The sequence below is a fragment of the Macaca thibetana genome, chromosome 5, assembly GCF_024542745.1.
Source record: "Macaca thibetana thibetana isolate TM-01 chromosome 5, ASM2454274v1, whole genome shotgun sequence".
Classification (NCBI taxonomy): domain Eukaryota; kingdom Metazoa; phylum Chordata; class Mammalia; order Primates; family Cercopithecidae; genus Macaca; species Macaca thibetana.
In genome coordinates this window covers 89318140-89335753 of record NC_065582.1, presented here as the reverse complement: position 1 = coordinate 89335753, position 17614 = coordinate 89318140, and the positions used below count along the sequence as shown (strand labels likewise).

The following is a 17614-nucleotide window of genomic DNA, read 5'->3' as shown; positions in this document are numbered from 1 at the left end:
TGGTTGTTTGTTCTTGGGTGACTTATTTAACATCTATATATCTGAGGGCAAAGCCAGGATTTGAGGGAGTTAGTAAAAGGTAAGGGGAAATGGAATTAAATAAATATAGATGCTTAGTGTAGATCCTTACATATTGCATATCGTTAGGCAGTTCTAATAATCTATGAAGTTACTTGTTGCAATGGAATGCAATTATTTTGGCATTCTTAATGGCTTCAGCCTAGAAGTGATCCTCATAGATTCTGTCAATGGCCCATTAGCCAGAACTACTCACGTGGCCCCCACCAAATCACAAAGGAATCTGAGAAATGTAGTAACACATATATATTTTTATGAACACTCACTATTCCTGCTGAAATGTCCATTTAAAAAATATCTAGATGTGCACTGAGTTTGAATATCTCATGAACAGGTGAAAAAGACCTTGAACAGAATATACCACCAAAACCGTAAAGTTCACGAAAAGACTGTGCGCACTACTGCAGCTGCTATCATTTTAAATAACAATCCATCCTACATGGAAGTCAAGAACATCCTGCTGTCTATTGGGGAGCTTCCCCAAGAAATGAATAAATACATGCTCGCCATTGTTCAAGACATCCTACATTTTGAAATGCCTGCAAGGTATAATATATTGCACATGTCTTTCTGTGTAGTCAAGCTTATTTGTGTGTTCATGTGGTACCCATGTAGCTAGTAATAATGATGTGGCCATTATGCAGGGTTACGTTGCATAAAACCAAAGAGTGCCAGATTTCCCATAATAGGGCTATTTAGGGGACCAGATGAAACAACTTCAGTTTGGCACTATGAGTCCATGAGTGGGAACTCTGGGTATAATTTTTACTAGGGTTGTCTTGTTCAGTCTGGAAAGTGTATATTGCCAAATGTTTTAAAAGCTAACTGCATTTTCAACAGGATTTTTAAAATACGTACAACAAAACAATGTAAATTCTTACCAAATGGTTTTTTATTGTAACATTTCGAGTGTTAGGAATTTTTGAAACCTCATTTATCACAGATCAAATAAATTTCCCATTTAAGTTTAAAATCTTAGGCACTGCCTACATTTTAAGATGATTCAAAATTTAAAGAGTGCATTCAGTAGAGTTCATCACTCTATAACTCTTGCTGAATTAATTTCCTTCCAGTTCCCAAGTCACTCCTCCCAAATGCAAAGTGGCTCCGCCAAGGTGCCTCCTCCCTGGAATTAGAGGGTCAGAGAAGGAAGTTTCATTTTTTCTGAGTTACATGCAGAACACTATCCCCAGGAAAGATCAGATTTAAGCATTCACCACAGAGATTGGAAGGGTGGAAAATAAAGAGAAAAAAAATGAAAAAAGACGGCATTAAGAGTTTGAAAGAAAGAGAAACAAGGACTAAGACTGAAGGAAGACATAAGAAATAGATGTGAGTAGAGCAGAGATAAAAGCAGGATGTTCAGGAAAGAGGAAGAGAGCAGGTGAGAAAAGAAGCCAAGCCTCTCTGCAGCCATGTATTTCTAATAGAATGCATTTAGCTTCTCCCTCCATTTCTTTGTTTGCTTTTATGCGACCCTGTGGAGGAGATCCTGGGTGTACTTGCTGCCTTTGTCTTGTGGCCCTAGCATTTCAGGGACCTGGAAAGAGGAGACAGTGGGGTAGAGAACAGACTAGAAATTGTGAGGAAAGTATCACCAACATTATGGGTCAGAGTCTCAGAACCAAAAACATTAGAGTGGGGAGGAACACTAAAGGCTCCCTTGCTTGGCATCTCTCCACTGTAGGGCTGTAGTCTCCCAGCAGGTGGTATTCAGACTTTGCTTCCCTCTCCCGGTGACAGGAAGCTCACCATCTTTGAGGGAACTTGTGCCAGTGTTGGTCAGAGACTCTCAACATTATGTCTTTGTATAAGGTGAAATCTTCCTATTGGCTCTGGTTTTATCCCGGGAGCAAAGCAAAATACATCTAGTCATTCATCCACAAGAAGACCCTTTGAATATCTGAGAACAGCTGTCATGACCCTCCTCATCTTTGCTTCTCTAGGCTAAAATCTTATAACCTAGTGATATTGGAGGGGAAACTTCTCAGGATGCCATCGCTTCACCTCAATTATTTTCTACCTCAGACCTAGGACCAGATTTCTATAGTTGATTATTTTGATGTTTTGCTGTGTTGTCGTAATGTTGCTATTACTGATATGATTAATGTTATGTAATCAGAAATGAACATCTTAACACCAATTACTTAGACAACAAGATGGAGGCATGGGGTAAGGATTAAGACTTGCTCCAGAGGAGACAGTCGTTTCTATATGGGTATTACTGAGCTGTTTCTGTAATTGGAAACTTCACAGATATAGAAGAAATACTGGAAATGTACTGTCATATGTCATTAGTGAAAGAGACTATTAGAGAATGAAGAAAAACATTTAAAGAAATATTGTGCAACCTCTCCAGTTTGGCACAATTTTCCTTTAAGTGTATGCACTATTTAACAATAAAGCCATGACGAATTTTGCCATGCCTGAAATGTGTCTACTAGTCAACTTAAGCCACCTCAAAGCTGGACACCCTTGCCTTGCTGTCATTTTGATACCAAACTAAATTTCAAATATCTGAGTAATGAAGGGGCTAGCCCTAATCCTGATGCTACCACGCCAGCTGGCACCGCCCCGGCTCTTGGAAAGGCATGAGGAAAATTTGGCTTCCTCTTTTTTCCACTGAGGATTTCTTTTTTCCAAATTTGACTTGGGAAACAGTCATTACAATGAATGTGCAGCTTTTTTCCCCCCTCATATGTTGCAGCAAAATTGTCCGTCGAGTTCTGAAGGAAATGGTTGCTCACAATTATGACCGTTTCTCCAGGAGTGGATCTTCTTCGGCCTACACTGGCTACATAGAACGTATGTACACCAAAAAGAGGTTCTCCTTCTGTACCCCACAACTTAGCATTGCTGGAACTGCTATTAAATTACAGTTATTGTGTGTCATCAGGTAGTCCCCATTCGGCGTCTACTTACAGCCTAGACATTCTTTACTCGGGTTCTGGCATTCTAAGGAGAAGTAACCTGAACATCTTTCAGTACATTGGGAAGGCTGGTCTTCATGGTAGCCAGGTAACTCACTTCTCATGGATTTTGCTTAATAAAGTATGCAAGAAATCAGGCTGAGGTAAAATAAAACATATATACTGTGGGTAATGCTATAGAATGTATAAGTTAATGGTGGCCTCTGTCTTATTTTGCCCAAGATTCCCTTATCTGTAAGAGGCTGTATGGTTTATAGTCACTCAGAGAACGTTTCAAATATGAACTTGAAACCTAAGTAATTTGATCCATTGAACTTGCCAAATGTCCATTTGTCTTTTCAAAGGTGCACATATTCAAAAAACTGAAATTGTACCAATATTTCTCACATAAACATTTAAAAATAATATTTTATTTTTATTCACAGATATATTTCTTAGCCCACTCTCACCCCCAAGTATTTAATTCTAGAATATATTTTCCTTTTCTGGGTGTTTCTATGAAGAGATTGATTCCCCATAATAAAACCTTTCATAATAGAATATGACGCTCTAAAGGGTCAATCTATATTTCTCCAACACTGCTAGGAGAGAAAAGAATAAAATGTAGGCATTCAACAGTTGGCTGACTTCCATCCCTTTAGTGTTAACCAAATTGAGGTGATGGTCTGTAAAGACTTCCTAATAATGACATGTACTTTCTTTTTAGTTTTTATGTACATCAAATTATAACCTCATAAATACAGCCATTTAAGTTTTTTAAATAATCCAATGCTATAAAAACTTGAGTTTTTATCAATCTTATATTACTATACCTTTTGGTAGTACTGTAGTCAGAATACTATGCCCTTCTGTCCTGAGGAATCACCATCTGTTTTCTGATATGTACTTTGAAATGCAAAACACTCAGGAGTTAAAGGGCTGGGTATGGAGGACAGAAAATATGTAGGATTCCTATTTTTGGTGGAAATAAGGGTGTTAGTCCCCTCATGGTGTTTATCGACTTTTTTTTTTTTTTTTTTTTTTTTTTTTTTGGCTAGGGAGAAAAGTTTGACATGGAATGGGGTGAGTCATGGTTTAGAGAATACCATGTCCTCACATAGCAGCAGCCTTAGAATGACTCTGCCAACACCTTTCCATCTCCTTTTAGATGCTCTGCAAGATAGCTGATGAATGGTATATGACAGTCCTGGAAAGACTAAGAGTTTCTAGGATGACATCATAAAATGGAAAGCTCATGGTCTTCATAGTCAGACAGAAGGGGTATGGGTCCTGCCTCTGACATATATTAGCTGAGTAAACTTGAGATTTTTTTTTTTTTGCCTCATCTACAAAATGGGTAATATCATATGTACCTCAAGGAGTGGTTGTGAGGATTAAATAAAAAACTAACCCACCTTATATTCAGGCATAGAGGTTTTTGTCTGTTTTATTTTCTGTTTTTAGCTGTTGCAAATATTTAAGTTTTTGGCCCCTTGAGAAGTTCTAGCTGCAGCTCAGAAGCTTCACCATTATTTACAGAGCAGGCAGGGAGCTTGCATCATGAACATTATATTGATTTTCTGCAGGTAGTTATTGAAGCCCAAGGACTGGAAGCCTTAATCGCAGCCACCCCTGACGAGGGGGAGGAGAACCTTGACTCCTATGCTGGCATGTCAGCCATCCTCTTTGATGTTCAGCTCAGACCTGTCACCTTTTTCAATGGATACAGTGATTTGATGTCCAAAATGCTGTCAGCATCTGGCGACCCTATCAGTGTGGTGAAAGGACTTATTCTGCTAATAGATCATTCTCAGGTAATTCATTCAGTCTGTGAGTATTATTGAGTCCCTAAAATATACCAGGCATGTTTTAAATATGCTTGGTTCTTGGAGGATACAAGACAAAATTGTGCCCATCTTGGAGCTCATATTCCAAGCACTTGGCCCTTGGTATTGTTGCCCTTTCTCCTTTACTATAGATATGTTATAATTTCATTTATTAGATGATTAATAAGTGCCTTTAATTTGAGGCAAAGAGAAAATGTTGATGCTAACAGAAACAAGAAAGGTTAGGACACAAGAGAATAGAGCTACCATTGTCTTCTCACTTGGCTTTCTCAGGCATGAGGGCTTAGGTGATATTTATCCTGAAGGCAGAGGCTGAACTATGTGGCCTTATAAGTCACTGATGACATTTGTAATGACAGTGATGATGAAGATGCGTACAGTGCATCATTTTGACCCTGCCAAATTAGTAGAGGCACAAGCAACCACGGCCATGAGCCACACGCAAGAAATCATGAAGGCTCTTTGCCCACAAGTCTCATGTATATAAAATCTTAGAAAATTGTGTTCATTCTTAGAGTATAGGAGTACTTTCATTCTCTTGAGTCACATTCTTCAAACTGGTTTTCAATTTTTGTGGCCCAAACTCTTAAGCTACTGTACCAAAAAATGACAATACAATCTTTGGTGCAGTAAGATTTAAGTGGCCAAGATACTGTGGTATGGAGATGGTCTGCCTAATTAGATTTTCTGAAAAACAGAAGAGGGTTAATCTGAATAGCCTTTGAGTTTGAATGTTTGGTGCTTAAAATTTTTCTTTAATAGTTTGGTTTATTTCCTGCTTCATTAAGCATAGCAACATAAACAATGAAATATTTGCTAAATAAGATCTTATAGGGAATCAAAGTGATCACTGTGTACTCTGAGTCATACTTATATTGAGAATATATAAGGAGATTGAAATAATAATTTACAGATGATTGGATTGACTTGCAAAGTTTGCTTTATTGTTTTAATACATTAATGGATAATAGCCTACATTTGAATTTTGCCTCCATTACCTTCTTGCTATGTGCTCTTGGGCAGTTACTTAATAGCCTTAAGACACAGTTTCATACTAGTAAAGTGAGGCACCTGGAGCAGGTGGTCTGAAGATTTCATCAGCTTTGTTGTTTGCCAGATAATTTGAGGATTCTGATTTGTTAGATTCTGGTTGAGAAATCATAGATTTTAAGGGCTGGGAGACATCTTAGATATTAGATTGTATTAAAACTCCTCCAAAACCTCATTACTTGGGATTAAACAGTGTTAATTTTCTATCTTTCTTGTTCCTCGTATCAGCTCAGGATAGCTGTATAGAACAAAAACAAAAAGCAATTTAGAGTGGCTTAACTAAATAGTTTGACTTTTATAGTGTAACAAATATTTGGAAGTAGGTGGTCCAGGGTTAATATGGAAAACTTAAGGTATCATCCGAATTCAAGCTGCCTTCCTTCAGCTCAGCCATTCTTACTTGTGACTTTTGACCTCATGCTTGTCACCTTGTGATTATCAGATGACTGTTCCACTTCCAGAACCACTTCCTCATTCCAAGACGGAAGAAGGGAAGGATAAGAGGAGGTCACAGAGTCTGACTCTTTTTCAAGAATTGTTTGGAATCCCTGTCTAGGTTTTGGACCAAAACGGTGTTACATGGCTACCTCTAGCTGAGAGGGAAGCTTGTGAATATAGTTTTTCAATGGGTATCTGAACAAAATTGTTTCTGTCAATACAAATGTAGAAAGGACAAACAGCAGTGCCTCTTGTATCCCTTAATCCTCAAGTCACACATAAAAAAAAAAACAGTTCTCAAATTATATCAGAATTTTACATTGCACAATTCCAGTTTTAATGAAAGAATCATCTAAAGGCAGCACAAGTACTGAAAAAGTAGTCCACGTTTTAAGACACAGAGGACAGCTCAACACCTGCTGTATGTGCTTAGCCATCCATAAACAATGCCTGAGAATTTGAATTGGGGTGTAAAACCACGAGGAGTAATCTAGACCTGGGTCAGCAAACTTGTTCTGTAAAGGGTAGAAGGTAAATATTTTAGGCTTTGCAGACCACATGGTCTCTGTTGCAGCCACTCAGTTTTGTTACTGTAGAGTGAAGACAGCCATCAGCAATACATTAACAAATGAGTATGGCTGTGTTCCAGTAAAATTTTATGTACAAAAATAGCCAGTGGACCAGACTTGCCTGCTGGTTGTAGTTTGCCAATCCCTGATCTAGATTATGTTGTACAGTTTTTCTATTCACTAAGCTAGGGCAGCTAAGGCAAGGCATATTCTATGAGAAAGATTGTCCCCTAGCTATTAAACATAGCCCAGTGTCTGTGTGTCAGGTTGGAGTATTTGGCAGATCTGAGGTTATTATACAAATTAAGCTGTCTGAGGCCCCCTGGCTCTGCAGAGCACTCCAGTAATGCCATCCTAGCTTCAGAGGCACATACCACTCTAGGTCAAGTGCTGACACTGAAGGAAATGTTGGCAGTGGGTAGCCCATCACAGCCACTAGGGCAGATGGAATTACTGTGTGCTTGCTCACACTTTCTCTCTTCAGCTAATTGGATTACTCTTCAGAGAAAGATGTCTGATAAAGTCAGTTTAATAAGGGGGATCCTCTTTAGCCAGTAAAGAACATATTTCCCTAAATGGAAGCAATGGGATGAGTTGTCAAAATGTCAGCATCTGAGCTATAAGAAACACTTACGGGACCAAGAGAATCAAAGCGGTCACATTAGCTACAAATACAAAGTTCTAATATCTTTTTCCTCTAGTTCATAGGAAAGAATCTAAATAGATATGCACTCTGGGCCAAATAAGGATATAAACCTATGCTCTCTCTCTCTCTCTCTCTCTCTTTTTTAAAATATTTCTTAGAACAGGCTTTCTTGTACACCAGAAGACAAAAGAGAGTTATGAGCTTGTGATAGCTATGAATATTAGTAGAAAAGTCTTCACACAGGCCAGGTGCAGTGGCTCACACCTGTAATCCCAGCACTTTGGGTGGCCAAGGCAGGTGGATTCCTTGAACTCAGAAGTTTGAGACCAGGCTGGGCAACATGGTGAAACCCTAGATCTACAAAAAATAAAATTAAAAAAAATTAGCTGGGCATAGTGGGGTATGCCTGTGGTCCCAGATACTCAGGAGGCTGAAGTAGGGGTGAGCTGAGGCTGGTGTGGCCCATGATCACACCACTACACTCCAGCCTGTGTGATAGAACAAGACCCCATCTCAAAGAAAGAAAGAAATGTCTTCACTCTACAGACAGCTGGATCGTTTATTCTGGCTTGATGTGTAGCCGCTGAGACTGATTTTTCCTTTCAATCTTAAGATATAATGCCTACCATGGAAGATTGGTATGAGGATTAAATGAGACATCAAAGCTTTATAGAGCTTTGGGCACACAGTAGGTACTCAAAACCTGTTAGTTCCACTTACTTTATACTGCTTAAAAATTAGCACCATGTGGCTTAGTCCCTTTCAAAAAGGAAAAAGTACTTTGTTTTTCTACAGGAGTCAGTGGTTTATCTTTATAAGAGGGTTCAAGAAAATTCCTCTTTGCACATACACACTCTTGTATTGACCCTTTGTGTAAAGAAGTGGACTTTTCCCAGAAATCCAAGGCACTCCTCATAACCCACCTTGCAATGGAAATGCTCTCACCTCACAAAAGGTGCATTGTCTAACAGCCATGAAATGGCCTTTTCGATGGCACTTGGTGTATTTTACCTTCCGTTTAATATATGGTTGGTGGGAAGGCCAAGGTCCACATCACAGGCCTCTGCTGGACTGGGTGGATGACCGAGATTATAATTTTCAAATTAGGAAGAGAGAAAAAGATGCAAAGAAAGGAATACTTCTGAGGCGAGGCACACCATAGCTTTCATTTGGGAACAATCATGTTTGCATACACATACAGAACTCTCATGTTTTGGTCCTGTAGTTCACAGGCATAGGTGAAAATGTGGACATGACTATTGTGGTTTCCTCAGGATAGTTTGCATCCATCACATTAGTTATAATGCCGGAGACAACCCCTTCATCCCCTTCAGCCATATTTTGTTCTATACCAAATGTCTCTTTAAGTATCCTTAGGGCTGTCTCCTAATGTGTCCTGAGCATGGCACTGAGAATCTCATACTTCCATCAAAGAGTGTCCTTCAGACTGAAAATAGCTTCATGCCACAACCGTACTTTTTTAGTACACCTGGTTGTAAACCAAGTCCTTTGCCTGGGATTTCTTGTCACCTTTTTTTGGAAAGTGGAGAGAACTCAAGGAGATCAACACAATCCTTTCTAGAAAGTAAAATCATGGCAGTTATAGTTGGCAGATGCATGACTTGTTTGGTCTGAGTAGGGCAGTTACATAAAGAATTTAGTCATCCTGCCGGTTGCCAGGAATTTAAGATCTTTGGAGGAATATCAAAATTAAGAATACTGAGTCTTTTTCTCAAAATCATTATCACTTTCAACACTGTCCCCAGGCAATCTGATTCCAATCCAGCTAAAAAGTTTTGTGCCAACATCACCTCAACTAACATACATTAAAAAAAAAAAATGCAAGACTTAAAGGCTAAATGCAGGCAAACATCACAAAACAATGGGTTTCAGACAACCACAAAATTGCTCAGGATGGACCATGTTTGTAAATAATTACTGTCCCTCTGAAAAATGCTACTGAGTTCTTGTTGAACTTGACCATTAACTCAATGTCATTTCAAATGTCAAACAGCAGCATATTAAGGCTTAGTTAAATTGCTTTGCCTTCTTTTTCTAGTTGGATGTAAGCAGTTCCTGGAACTTGTATACAGTTGGCCTCTCTGTAACCGCTGGTTCCTCATCAAATTCAACCAACCCCAGATCAAAAATATTTGGAAAAAAAAAAACAAAACGTGAACAATAAAATATAGTAATATTAATATTACAGTAAATATTAATACGATTTTAAAAATACAGCATAACAGCAACATAGCATTTACATTGTATTAGTTATTATGAGTAATCTAGAGAAGATTTAAAGTGTGTGGGAGAATGGGTGTAGGTTACATGCAAATATTATGCCTTTTTATATAAGGGACTTGAGCATCCTTGGATTTTATTATACTCAGTCTGGGCAAAGGTAGCCCTGTAACAAGTTCCTCTTGGAAACTAACGGACAAACACACTCCACAGGGAGTTTTAAAACTTGTCTGTTACTTTCTAGCAGGATGCAGTTGACTGTATTTGACACAGCACATAACTAGAGAAGTGCTGAGGGACCTCGAGAGATCACCTGATCCAAACCTCCTCCCCTTACTTCCCTGGACAAAAAGCCACAGCTAGATTTCTGATGGAGATGACGTCATTTTCCTTAGTTCAAAAGTTTCCAAATTTAGGTGGATCAGAATCATACAAGGACTTGTTAAAACATAGACTGCCAAACCCCATCCTCAGATTTTCTAATTTAATAAGTATGAAGGGGAGCTGATAATCTGTACTTCAAACCAGTTCCCAGGCAATGCTAATGCTGTTCCTCACAGAAACACACTTTGAGAACAATTGTTCCTTTCAAAGTGTAGCAATGATTGAAGGAAAACATCCTTCTTAATTGGCACTTCATTACTCTGGTGTTTTAATTTACTAATTAATTCAGCAAATCAACAGAGTCTACTTCTGGTGATCAGGATTAGGACAGCATGTTTCCAAGCCTAGAGAAAGACTCCAACATCAACGCAATTCAAATGGAATTATCTACAGCAGGAGGTCAAATGTGCCATTGGAAAGGGGGTTAACTAAATTGTAATTATTATTTTTATAACTATTATTGTTTTTTTTTTTCTTCTAGGAACTTCAGTTACAATCTGGACTAAAAGCCAATATAGAGGTCCAGGGTGGTCTAGCTATTGATATTTCAGGTGCAATGGAGTTTAGCTTGTGGTATCGTGAGTCTAAAACCCGAGTGAAAAATAGGTCAGTGTTTATGCATTATACATTTATGAATTACATATAATACTATATGCAGAGAACTTCAGAAATATGTTTTGGGAATTAACCTTCTGACTTTTCAAAATCTATGCTTTCTATTTGTAATCATAAAATGATAGAGTTGGAACTGATCACAGGAAGTTATTCTATCCATAGCTTCTTATGCGCAGGTCAGAACCTAACACTACTCAGCCAAGAATTTTCCTGCTTTTAAAGACATACATAGACAGGATGCCCTGTGAATCAGATGGTTCATCTTCTTTCGGTGTTTCACCAAAAGAAGAAATTTTACTTTAAGGCAAACTTTCCTCTTTTGTTGTCTTCAATGGGGAAAAATAAAGAAGATAATTTCATCTGTGCAGAAACTAAGTATTAAACGTTAGGAGTCCTTAAGTCTTTTCATCAGCATTCCTTTTTCTAAATAAAATACTCTAAGCTCCTTTAATTTTTCTAATCTACCTGTGAGATTTAATGAAAGTGTTTTACTTTGAACATGAAACAATGTCTTTGAACTAGTGTGAAGATGAAAATTATTAGTATTCTATTTGTTACAGAATTTTTAAAAAGGAAATAGAAATGCAACTTATTTTTACTTTTTTAATATTTAAAAACACACTCGGGCAAAAGTGAGATACGTGATAAAATCAAATTTTTGATTCATTTTGAACTACAGATGAAGGAACTGAGAGCGATCAAACAGTAGCACATTTAATGTGAAGTGTGACCCACAGTGTTACTAAAAGGAACCACAGAATGAAAAATGACACTGGTCATCAAAGGGTTCAGCAATATAACTTAGGGCTTCCCACATAATCAGTCATCTTTCACCTCTTTCCAAAGTACTTTCTAGACAGAAGTTTTTCCAAATGAAATGGAATTGAATTCTTTGCAAAGAGAAATCAACAACAGCAACAACAACAAAAAGTAATTTGGATTTTTTTCTAAAGTACACAGTATCCTTAAGAATCTACCATTAGCCATAGTGTAACCAATCTGTCTTCCATTTCCACTTGTTCATTTTAAAAAATATATTTTAAGCCTTTGCTGAATATAGGACATCAGAAGGTACTCTAAGTGATTCAGGGATTAAAACAACCTGTGACCTACTTTTACACTGATCATAACAGCAGCAGGGGTTTTAATTTGCACAGCAAAAATTAATACCCCTGTCAAAAAATATGGGCATAGAACTCTGATTTAATTGTGAAAATAATTTATCGCAGTTTGATTTAAAGTCCACAATTCAATTAAAGTAGAGGTAAAACTTCTGTTGAAATTATTTATCCTTTTCATTGTTATCCAAGGCACACTCCCAGCCAGTGCAATCTGTTTATCCAGTTCTTAAAGGACCCACCATATTCATTCCTCCTGGGACCTACTCACTGTACATGCCCCACTGTAAGAATGATTTTTTGTAACACAATATTTTTTTTCAAATATCTTGGCAACCAAGGGCTTACACCTCTAGAGATTCTTTGGTGAAGGTAATTAAATGGGATTAAAAAGCTGCCTAGAAGCCAACAGAGAGATAGTTAACAAAAACTATAAATATCAATTGTCTTCTTGGTAAGTTTAGACTCCCTTTTAATATAACTTGAGTATTTCTGACCTCCTAAGAGGACTGGGTTCCAAGAATGTTTTCATTTTGGTCTTTGTTATGCCAATACAAAACAATGTAATATCTTATAGGCACTCCCCACACCTGCAACTGAAGGCAGGGGAGAGCTCAGGGGAAGGGCAAATCTTCCCTGCCCAATATCTGAGACTCACCAGGCCCTGGTTACTAGCAGAACTCTGAGCACATCCAGGTCACTTCTGAATCCCTTAAGTGTCTTCTTCCAGTCACTGGCATCATAAGTTCAGATCCTGTAAAATTATAGCTGTTAGTCCAATTCCATTAAATATAATATGAACAGGTTTTTTCTTTTTTTCTCAAATATTTAGGGTGACTGTGGTAATAACCACTGACATCACAGTGGACTCCTCTTTTGTGAAAGCTGGCCTGGAAACCAGTACAGAAACAGAAGCAGGCCTGGAGTTCATCTCCACAGTGCAGTTTTCTCAGTACCCATTCTTAGTTTGCATGCAGATGGACAAGGATGAAGCTCCATTCAGGTAAGATGCAGCATTCAGGTAATGTTCCAGGACCATCACCAGTGCACCAGGAACTTGCATTCAGTCTAGAACATTCAGTTTCAGAATTAAAAGGAAACAGTAGAAACCCAGTGAAAGATGAATTTTCTTTAAATAAGTAGAAGAATAATTGATAAGGCCAAAAAAAGTCAATTTCTGGGGTACCAAAAAAATCTAATGACTAGTTCATTTGATTCTGGAGATAGTATCATATTCTAATCTAGAAACAATTTATCAAGGAAAGAAAGGCCTATGATTTACCATAGGAGTTGCCACATAGTTTCATAAAAAAAATCAGATACACATTTACTTTCTGGTATCTTCACAATAAACTGCTGGACAGAAGATTTCAAATAAAACACCTGGCAATCCATTTACTGTCTTTAAGGGCAAAAATGAATTTGCAGTTATTAAGTATTCCATATAACAGCAATTTGACCCTGTTTAAGTTTTGGCTCAAGTTTCAGAGTTTGGGATTCTGAATTTTCTTAAATATTGCTTTTGGTAGATGTGTTAGTGTTTTAAAATACAAAGATATAATTTCCATGTAACTTTATGCTGTGTCATTTGAATTTTGTAACCATTATTTGTACCAGTACTATCACATAGAGCTAGAATGCTTTGGATCTAGGTAGCACTGACCCTTTCATAGTAGTTGACCTACACTAACCATAAGGGTCATTTGTAGACTTAAAACAGCAAGCCACATCTTACATCATCTCCTTTGATAAGTAGGCCAAAATTGAGCACCTTCATTATTTTACTGACATTTCATGATTCATATTAAAAAATGCATCAATTATATAAATATAAACATGAATAGGCTGTATTTTCACCGAATAAAAGATTGTGCATTATAGTTAAACTATTAAGCTGTCACTAACTTACATTAACTTACATCTAGAATAAACCTCCACAAATGCATTTAAAAAAGCCAACCTTCTAATGGTTGAAATGCAGTGACCACCAACCCACCCACATGGTTAATTGGTTTGGTTCTACATTTCCCTTGGGCCAGAGCTCTTGGAATGTTTCTCTGTCCGCATTCTCTGCTTAAATCCAGCGGGGCTTGCCTGTTACTCAAAAGGAGAGTGCTCCCAAGGTGGGGCTTCTGGAATGAAGGGTGAGACACAGCACAGCATGCAAAGCGTAACAGCATCACCAAAAAGCTGAAAGGAATTTAGTCTTTCATTCTAGAAAACTGTATGGCAGGACTCCCATATCCCAGGCATTTGAAGTGTTTCTGTTGGTATAAAAAGAAATGAGGCCGGGCGCGGTGGCTCACGCCTGTAATCCCAGCACTTTGGGAGGCCGAGACAGGCGGATCACGAGGTCAGGAGATCCAGACCATCCTGGCTAACACGGTGAAACCCCGTCTCTACTAAAAATACCCAAAAAAAAGAAAAAATTACCTGGGCATGGTGGCGGGCGCCTGTAGTCCCACCTACTCGGGAGGCTGAGGCAGGAGAATGGCGTGAACCCGAGAGGCGGAGCTTGCAATGAGCCGAGATCGCGCCACTGCACTCCAGCCTGGGCGACAGAGTGAGACTCTGTCTCAAAAAAAAAAAAAAAAAAGAGAGAGAGAAGAAAATCACCCATTCATGGAGTAGCCTTTGACACTCATATCCTTTCTCAAATTACTTTGGAACAGAAACTTCAAGTATACATTCGGTAACTTGGCTGGAGAGGTGTAGGGTGACTTAACTGTGTGTGTAATTCTGTTATTGTTGCTGTTGTTGTACAGGCAATTCGAGAAAAAGTACGAAAGGCTGTCCACAGGCAGAGGTTATGTCTCTCAGAAAAGAAGAGAAAGCGTGTTAGCAGGATGTGAATTCCCGCTCCATCAAGAGAACTCCGAGATGTGCAAAGTGGTGTTTGCCCCTCAGCCGGATAGTACTTCCAGCGGATGGTTTTGAAACTGACGTGTGATATTTTACTTGAATTTGTCTCCCCGAAAGGGACACGATGTGACATGACTAAGTACTTGCTCTCTGAGAGCACAGCGTTTACATATTTACCTGTATTTAAGATTTTTGTAAAAAGCTACAAAAAACTGCAGTTTGATCAAATTTGGGTATATGCGGTATGCTACCCACAGTGTCATTTTGAATCATCATGTGACACTTTCAACAACATTCTTAGTTTTCTTGTACGTCTCTCAAATCCCATTTGGTACAGTGAGAACAGTTATTCTCTAAGAGGAAACTAGTGTTTGTTAAAAACAAAAACAAAAACAAAACCACACAAGGAGAACCTAATTTTGTTTCAACAATTTTTGATCAATGTTATGAAGCCCTTGATAAGACTTCCTTAAGCATGTCAGGAAAACCAAGCATGTTCCCTAATCAGAAAAAAAAAAAAAAAAAGTTTTTTTTTTTTCTTTTTTTTTTCTCTTTTTTGGAGTTGGGGGCTCGGGGAGAAGGGACAAGACTTTTAAAAGACTTTTATTCACCAACTTCAAGAATTAATATTTATGTCTCTGTTATTGTTAGTTTTATTAAGCCTTAAGGTAGAAGGCACATAGAAATAATATCTCATCTTTCTGCTGACCATGTAGTAAGGTTGCTCCAAAGGCATTCAGATCTCTACCTCCAGTCCTGCAAAAATATTGGACTTAGGACAGAGGAATCAGAAAAATTAATTTCAGAAACTCCCTTTGATTTTTATTTTGCTGTGTCTTTTTGAGACTGTATTGTGGTACACTGTCGTCTAAGGGACATCCTCATATATTAATCGTTTTATCTCAACTTTTTGGGGGTGAGAGCTCTAGTTCACTTAACCGTAATCTGCACAATAGCTAGGATGACTAAGAGAACATTGCTTCAAGAAATGGATTTCCAAAATATGAAATCAAGAAAACAATGTCTTTATTTGCATGAATTAAAAGAGCCATGTTGAACATTCGCAAATATTTATTAATAAACAGATGTGGTGATAAACCCAAAACAAATGACAGGTGCTTATTTTCCACTAAACACACACACGTGAAATGAAAGTTTAGCTAGCCCACTATTTGTTGTAAATTGAAAACGAAGTGTGATAAAATAAATATATAGAAATAATATTGAATTCCTTTTGTCTTTCATTACTTCCAACACCATATTTCTCATTCCTGCCACTTTCTGAGCCTAGACACACACACAGCTAAGCCTCTGCAGCAATATAGGTCAGGCCAGGTTCTCTAGATGGGAGACCAGACCCATTTGAAAAATGGGCCACTGAAAATATCAGCAGTCAAAACCTCTTAAGGACCTGTGAGCTTGAAAACATGCCATAACCCCAATTTTCATAAAGCTCTGGACTGACCCCTTTACTCTCATGTTACTATAAAGGAAGAAAGGAATCAGAAACTAAGGTGGTGGGTGGAACATGGTAGGTGGTAGCATCAGCCTTGGGGAAACCACTCTGTAAAGATGCTGACATCGCAGGGAAAGTGAGTTGGTCTAGGGTACTAAGCTGAATATGCTGTGGACTCAGGCGCTTCAGCCCTGTGAGGTTTAACAAAACACAGCCAGCTCTGCGAAATGTAATTATTTATCTAACAGTGACGACTGTGGTGCCCTGAATGTTAGTGTTTGGCCATTTCCCAACTGTTTACTGGGCTGCTGAGCCAAGTGTCTGCCCACCCAGTGGAGAATGGACAATCCCGAGCAACTCTAACATGCTCCAAAGAAACAAGAAAGCAGCAGCATAGGACAAACAGTAACTCCTTTGTAGATAAACAAGATAGAAAATGAAGAGGGGTAGAGTGACAGTCCACATTTGAAAATAAGATAGTATCGGAGCCAGAAAAATAACTTTAAACCTCATTTGCAGTCCTCTAGTTCTGACTACTTCTCCATTACAAATGTCAGCGTACAGACACATTTGTCTTCTGAAAAGACACCTATTTGGGAATTGTATAGCCCCCAATGCGAATCTCCAGGCCTCTGTCCAGTCAGGTCTTTCCTGCAAGCCTTAAAGTTAGCCTGGCTTCTTTTCTTCTGTGAAATGTTGCTGTCATTCCCTGGCTCATGTTGCAGTCTTGCCTGTGACAAGTCGCTCCCTGCTTCTCTGAACTGACCACCTTCAAGTAAGTGTTAAAGCTAACACTTCCTGAGTGCCTATTATATGCAAGGTATTTTAAAGCATTTTCCATATATTAATTTAATCTTCACAAAAGCTATATTTAACAGGTAGCATTATTTCCGCATTATAGATCAGCACTAAGAGAAATATAATATGAGTCACATAAGTAATTTGGAATTTCTAGTAGCCACTTTAAAAATGTAAACCAAAATAGGTGAAATAAACTGTAATAATATATTTTATTTAACCCAAAATATCCAAAGTATTATCGTATCAATATGTAAGTAATATAAAAATTATTAATGGGAAGCTTTACTTTTCGGGGGAAGATTAGATCTTCAAAATGTGGTATATATCTTGTATACAAAGCACATCTCAATTTGGATGAGACACATTTCAAGTGTTCAGTGGATGCATGTGGCTAGAAGCTGCTGTGTTGAATAGTACAATATTGGGCACACAAGACATTTAATTTGCCCCACAGAAGACACTTTCTGACTTAGAAAGTGAAAGAACCAGGACTCAAATATAAGTAGTTTCACCTCAGAACCTGCTCTCTGAACCCACTATAGGATGTTTCCCACATGCTTTCGGTTTTAAAGATTTGCTGCTAAACGAATACAGACAGTA

The 17614-nt window shown here is 38.2% G+C and overlaps 1 protein-coding gene across 2 annotated transcripts in view; it reads left to right on the top strand.

Moving 5' to 3' along the window:
• MTTP (microsomal triglyceride transfer protein) overlaps window positions 1–15976 on the top strand; it is a 58090-nt gene extending 42114 nt beyond the window's left edge. For both annotated transcript variants that reach the window (XM_050791543.1, XM_050791542.1), the window contains exons 12-18: window positions 413–624; window positions 2786–2883; window positions 2975–3096; window positions 4574–4801; window positions 10644–10768; window positions 12728–12898; window positions 14661–15976. In XM_050791543.1, the coding sequence (XP_050647500.1) occupies window positions 413–624; window positions 2786–2883; window positions 2975–3096; window positions 4574–4801; window positions 10644–10768; window positions 12728–12898; window positions 14661–14832 (1128 nt within the window). In that variant the 3' untranslated portion in view covers window positions 14833–15976. The remainder of the gene's footprint in view (window positions 1–412; window positions 625–2785; window positions 2884–2974; window positions 3097–4573; window positions 4802–10643; window positions 10769–12727; window positions 12899–14660) is intronic.
• Window positions 15977–17614: the final 1638 nt, after the last annotated feature.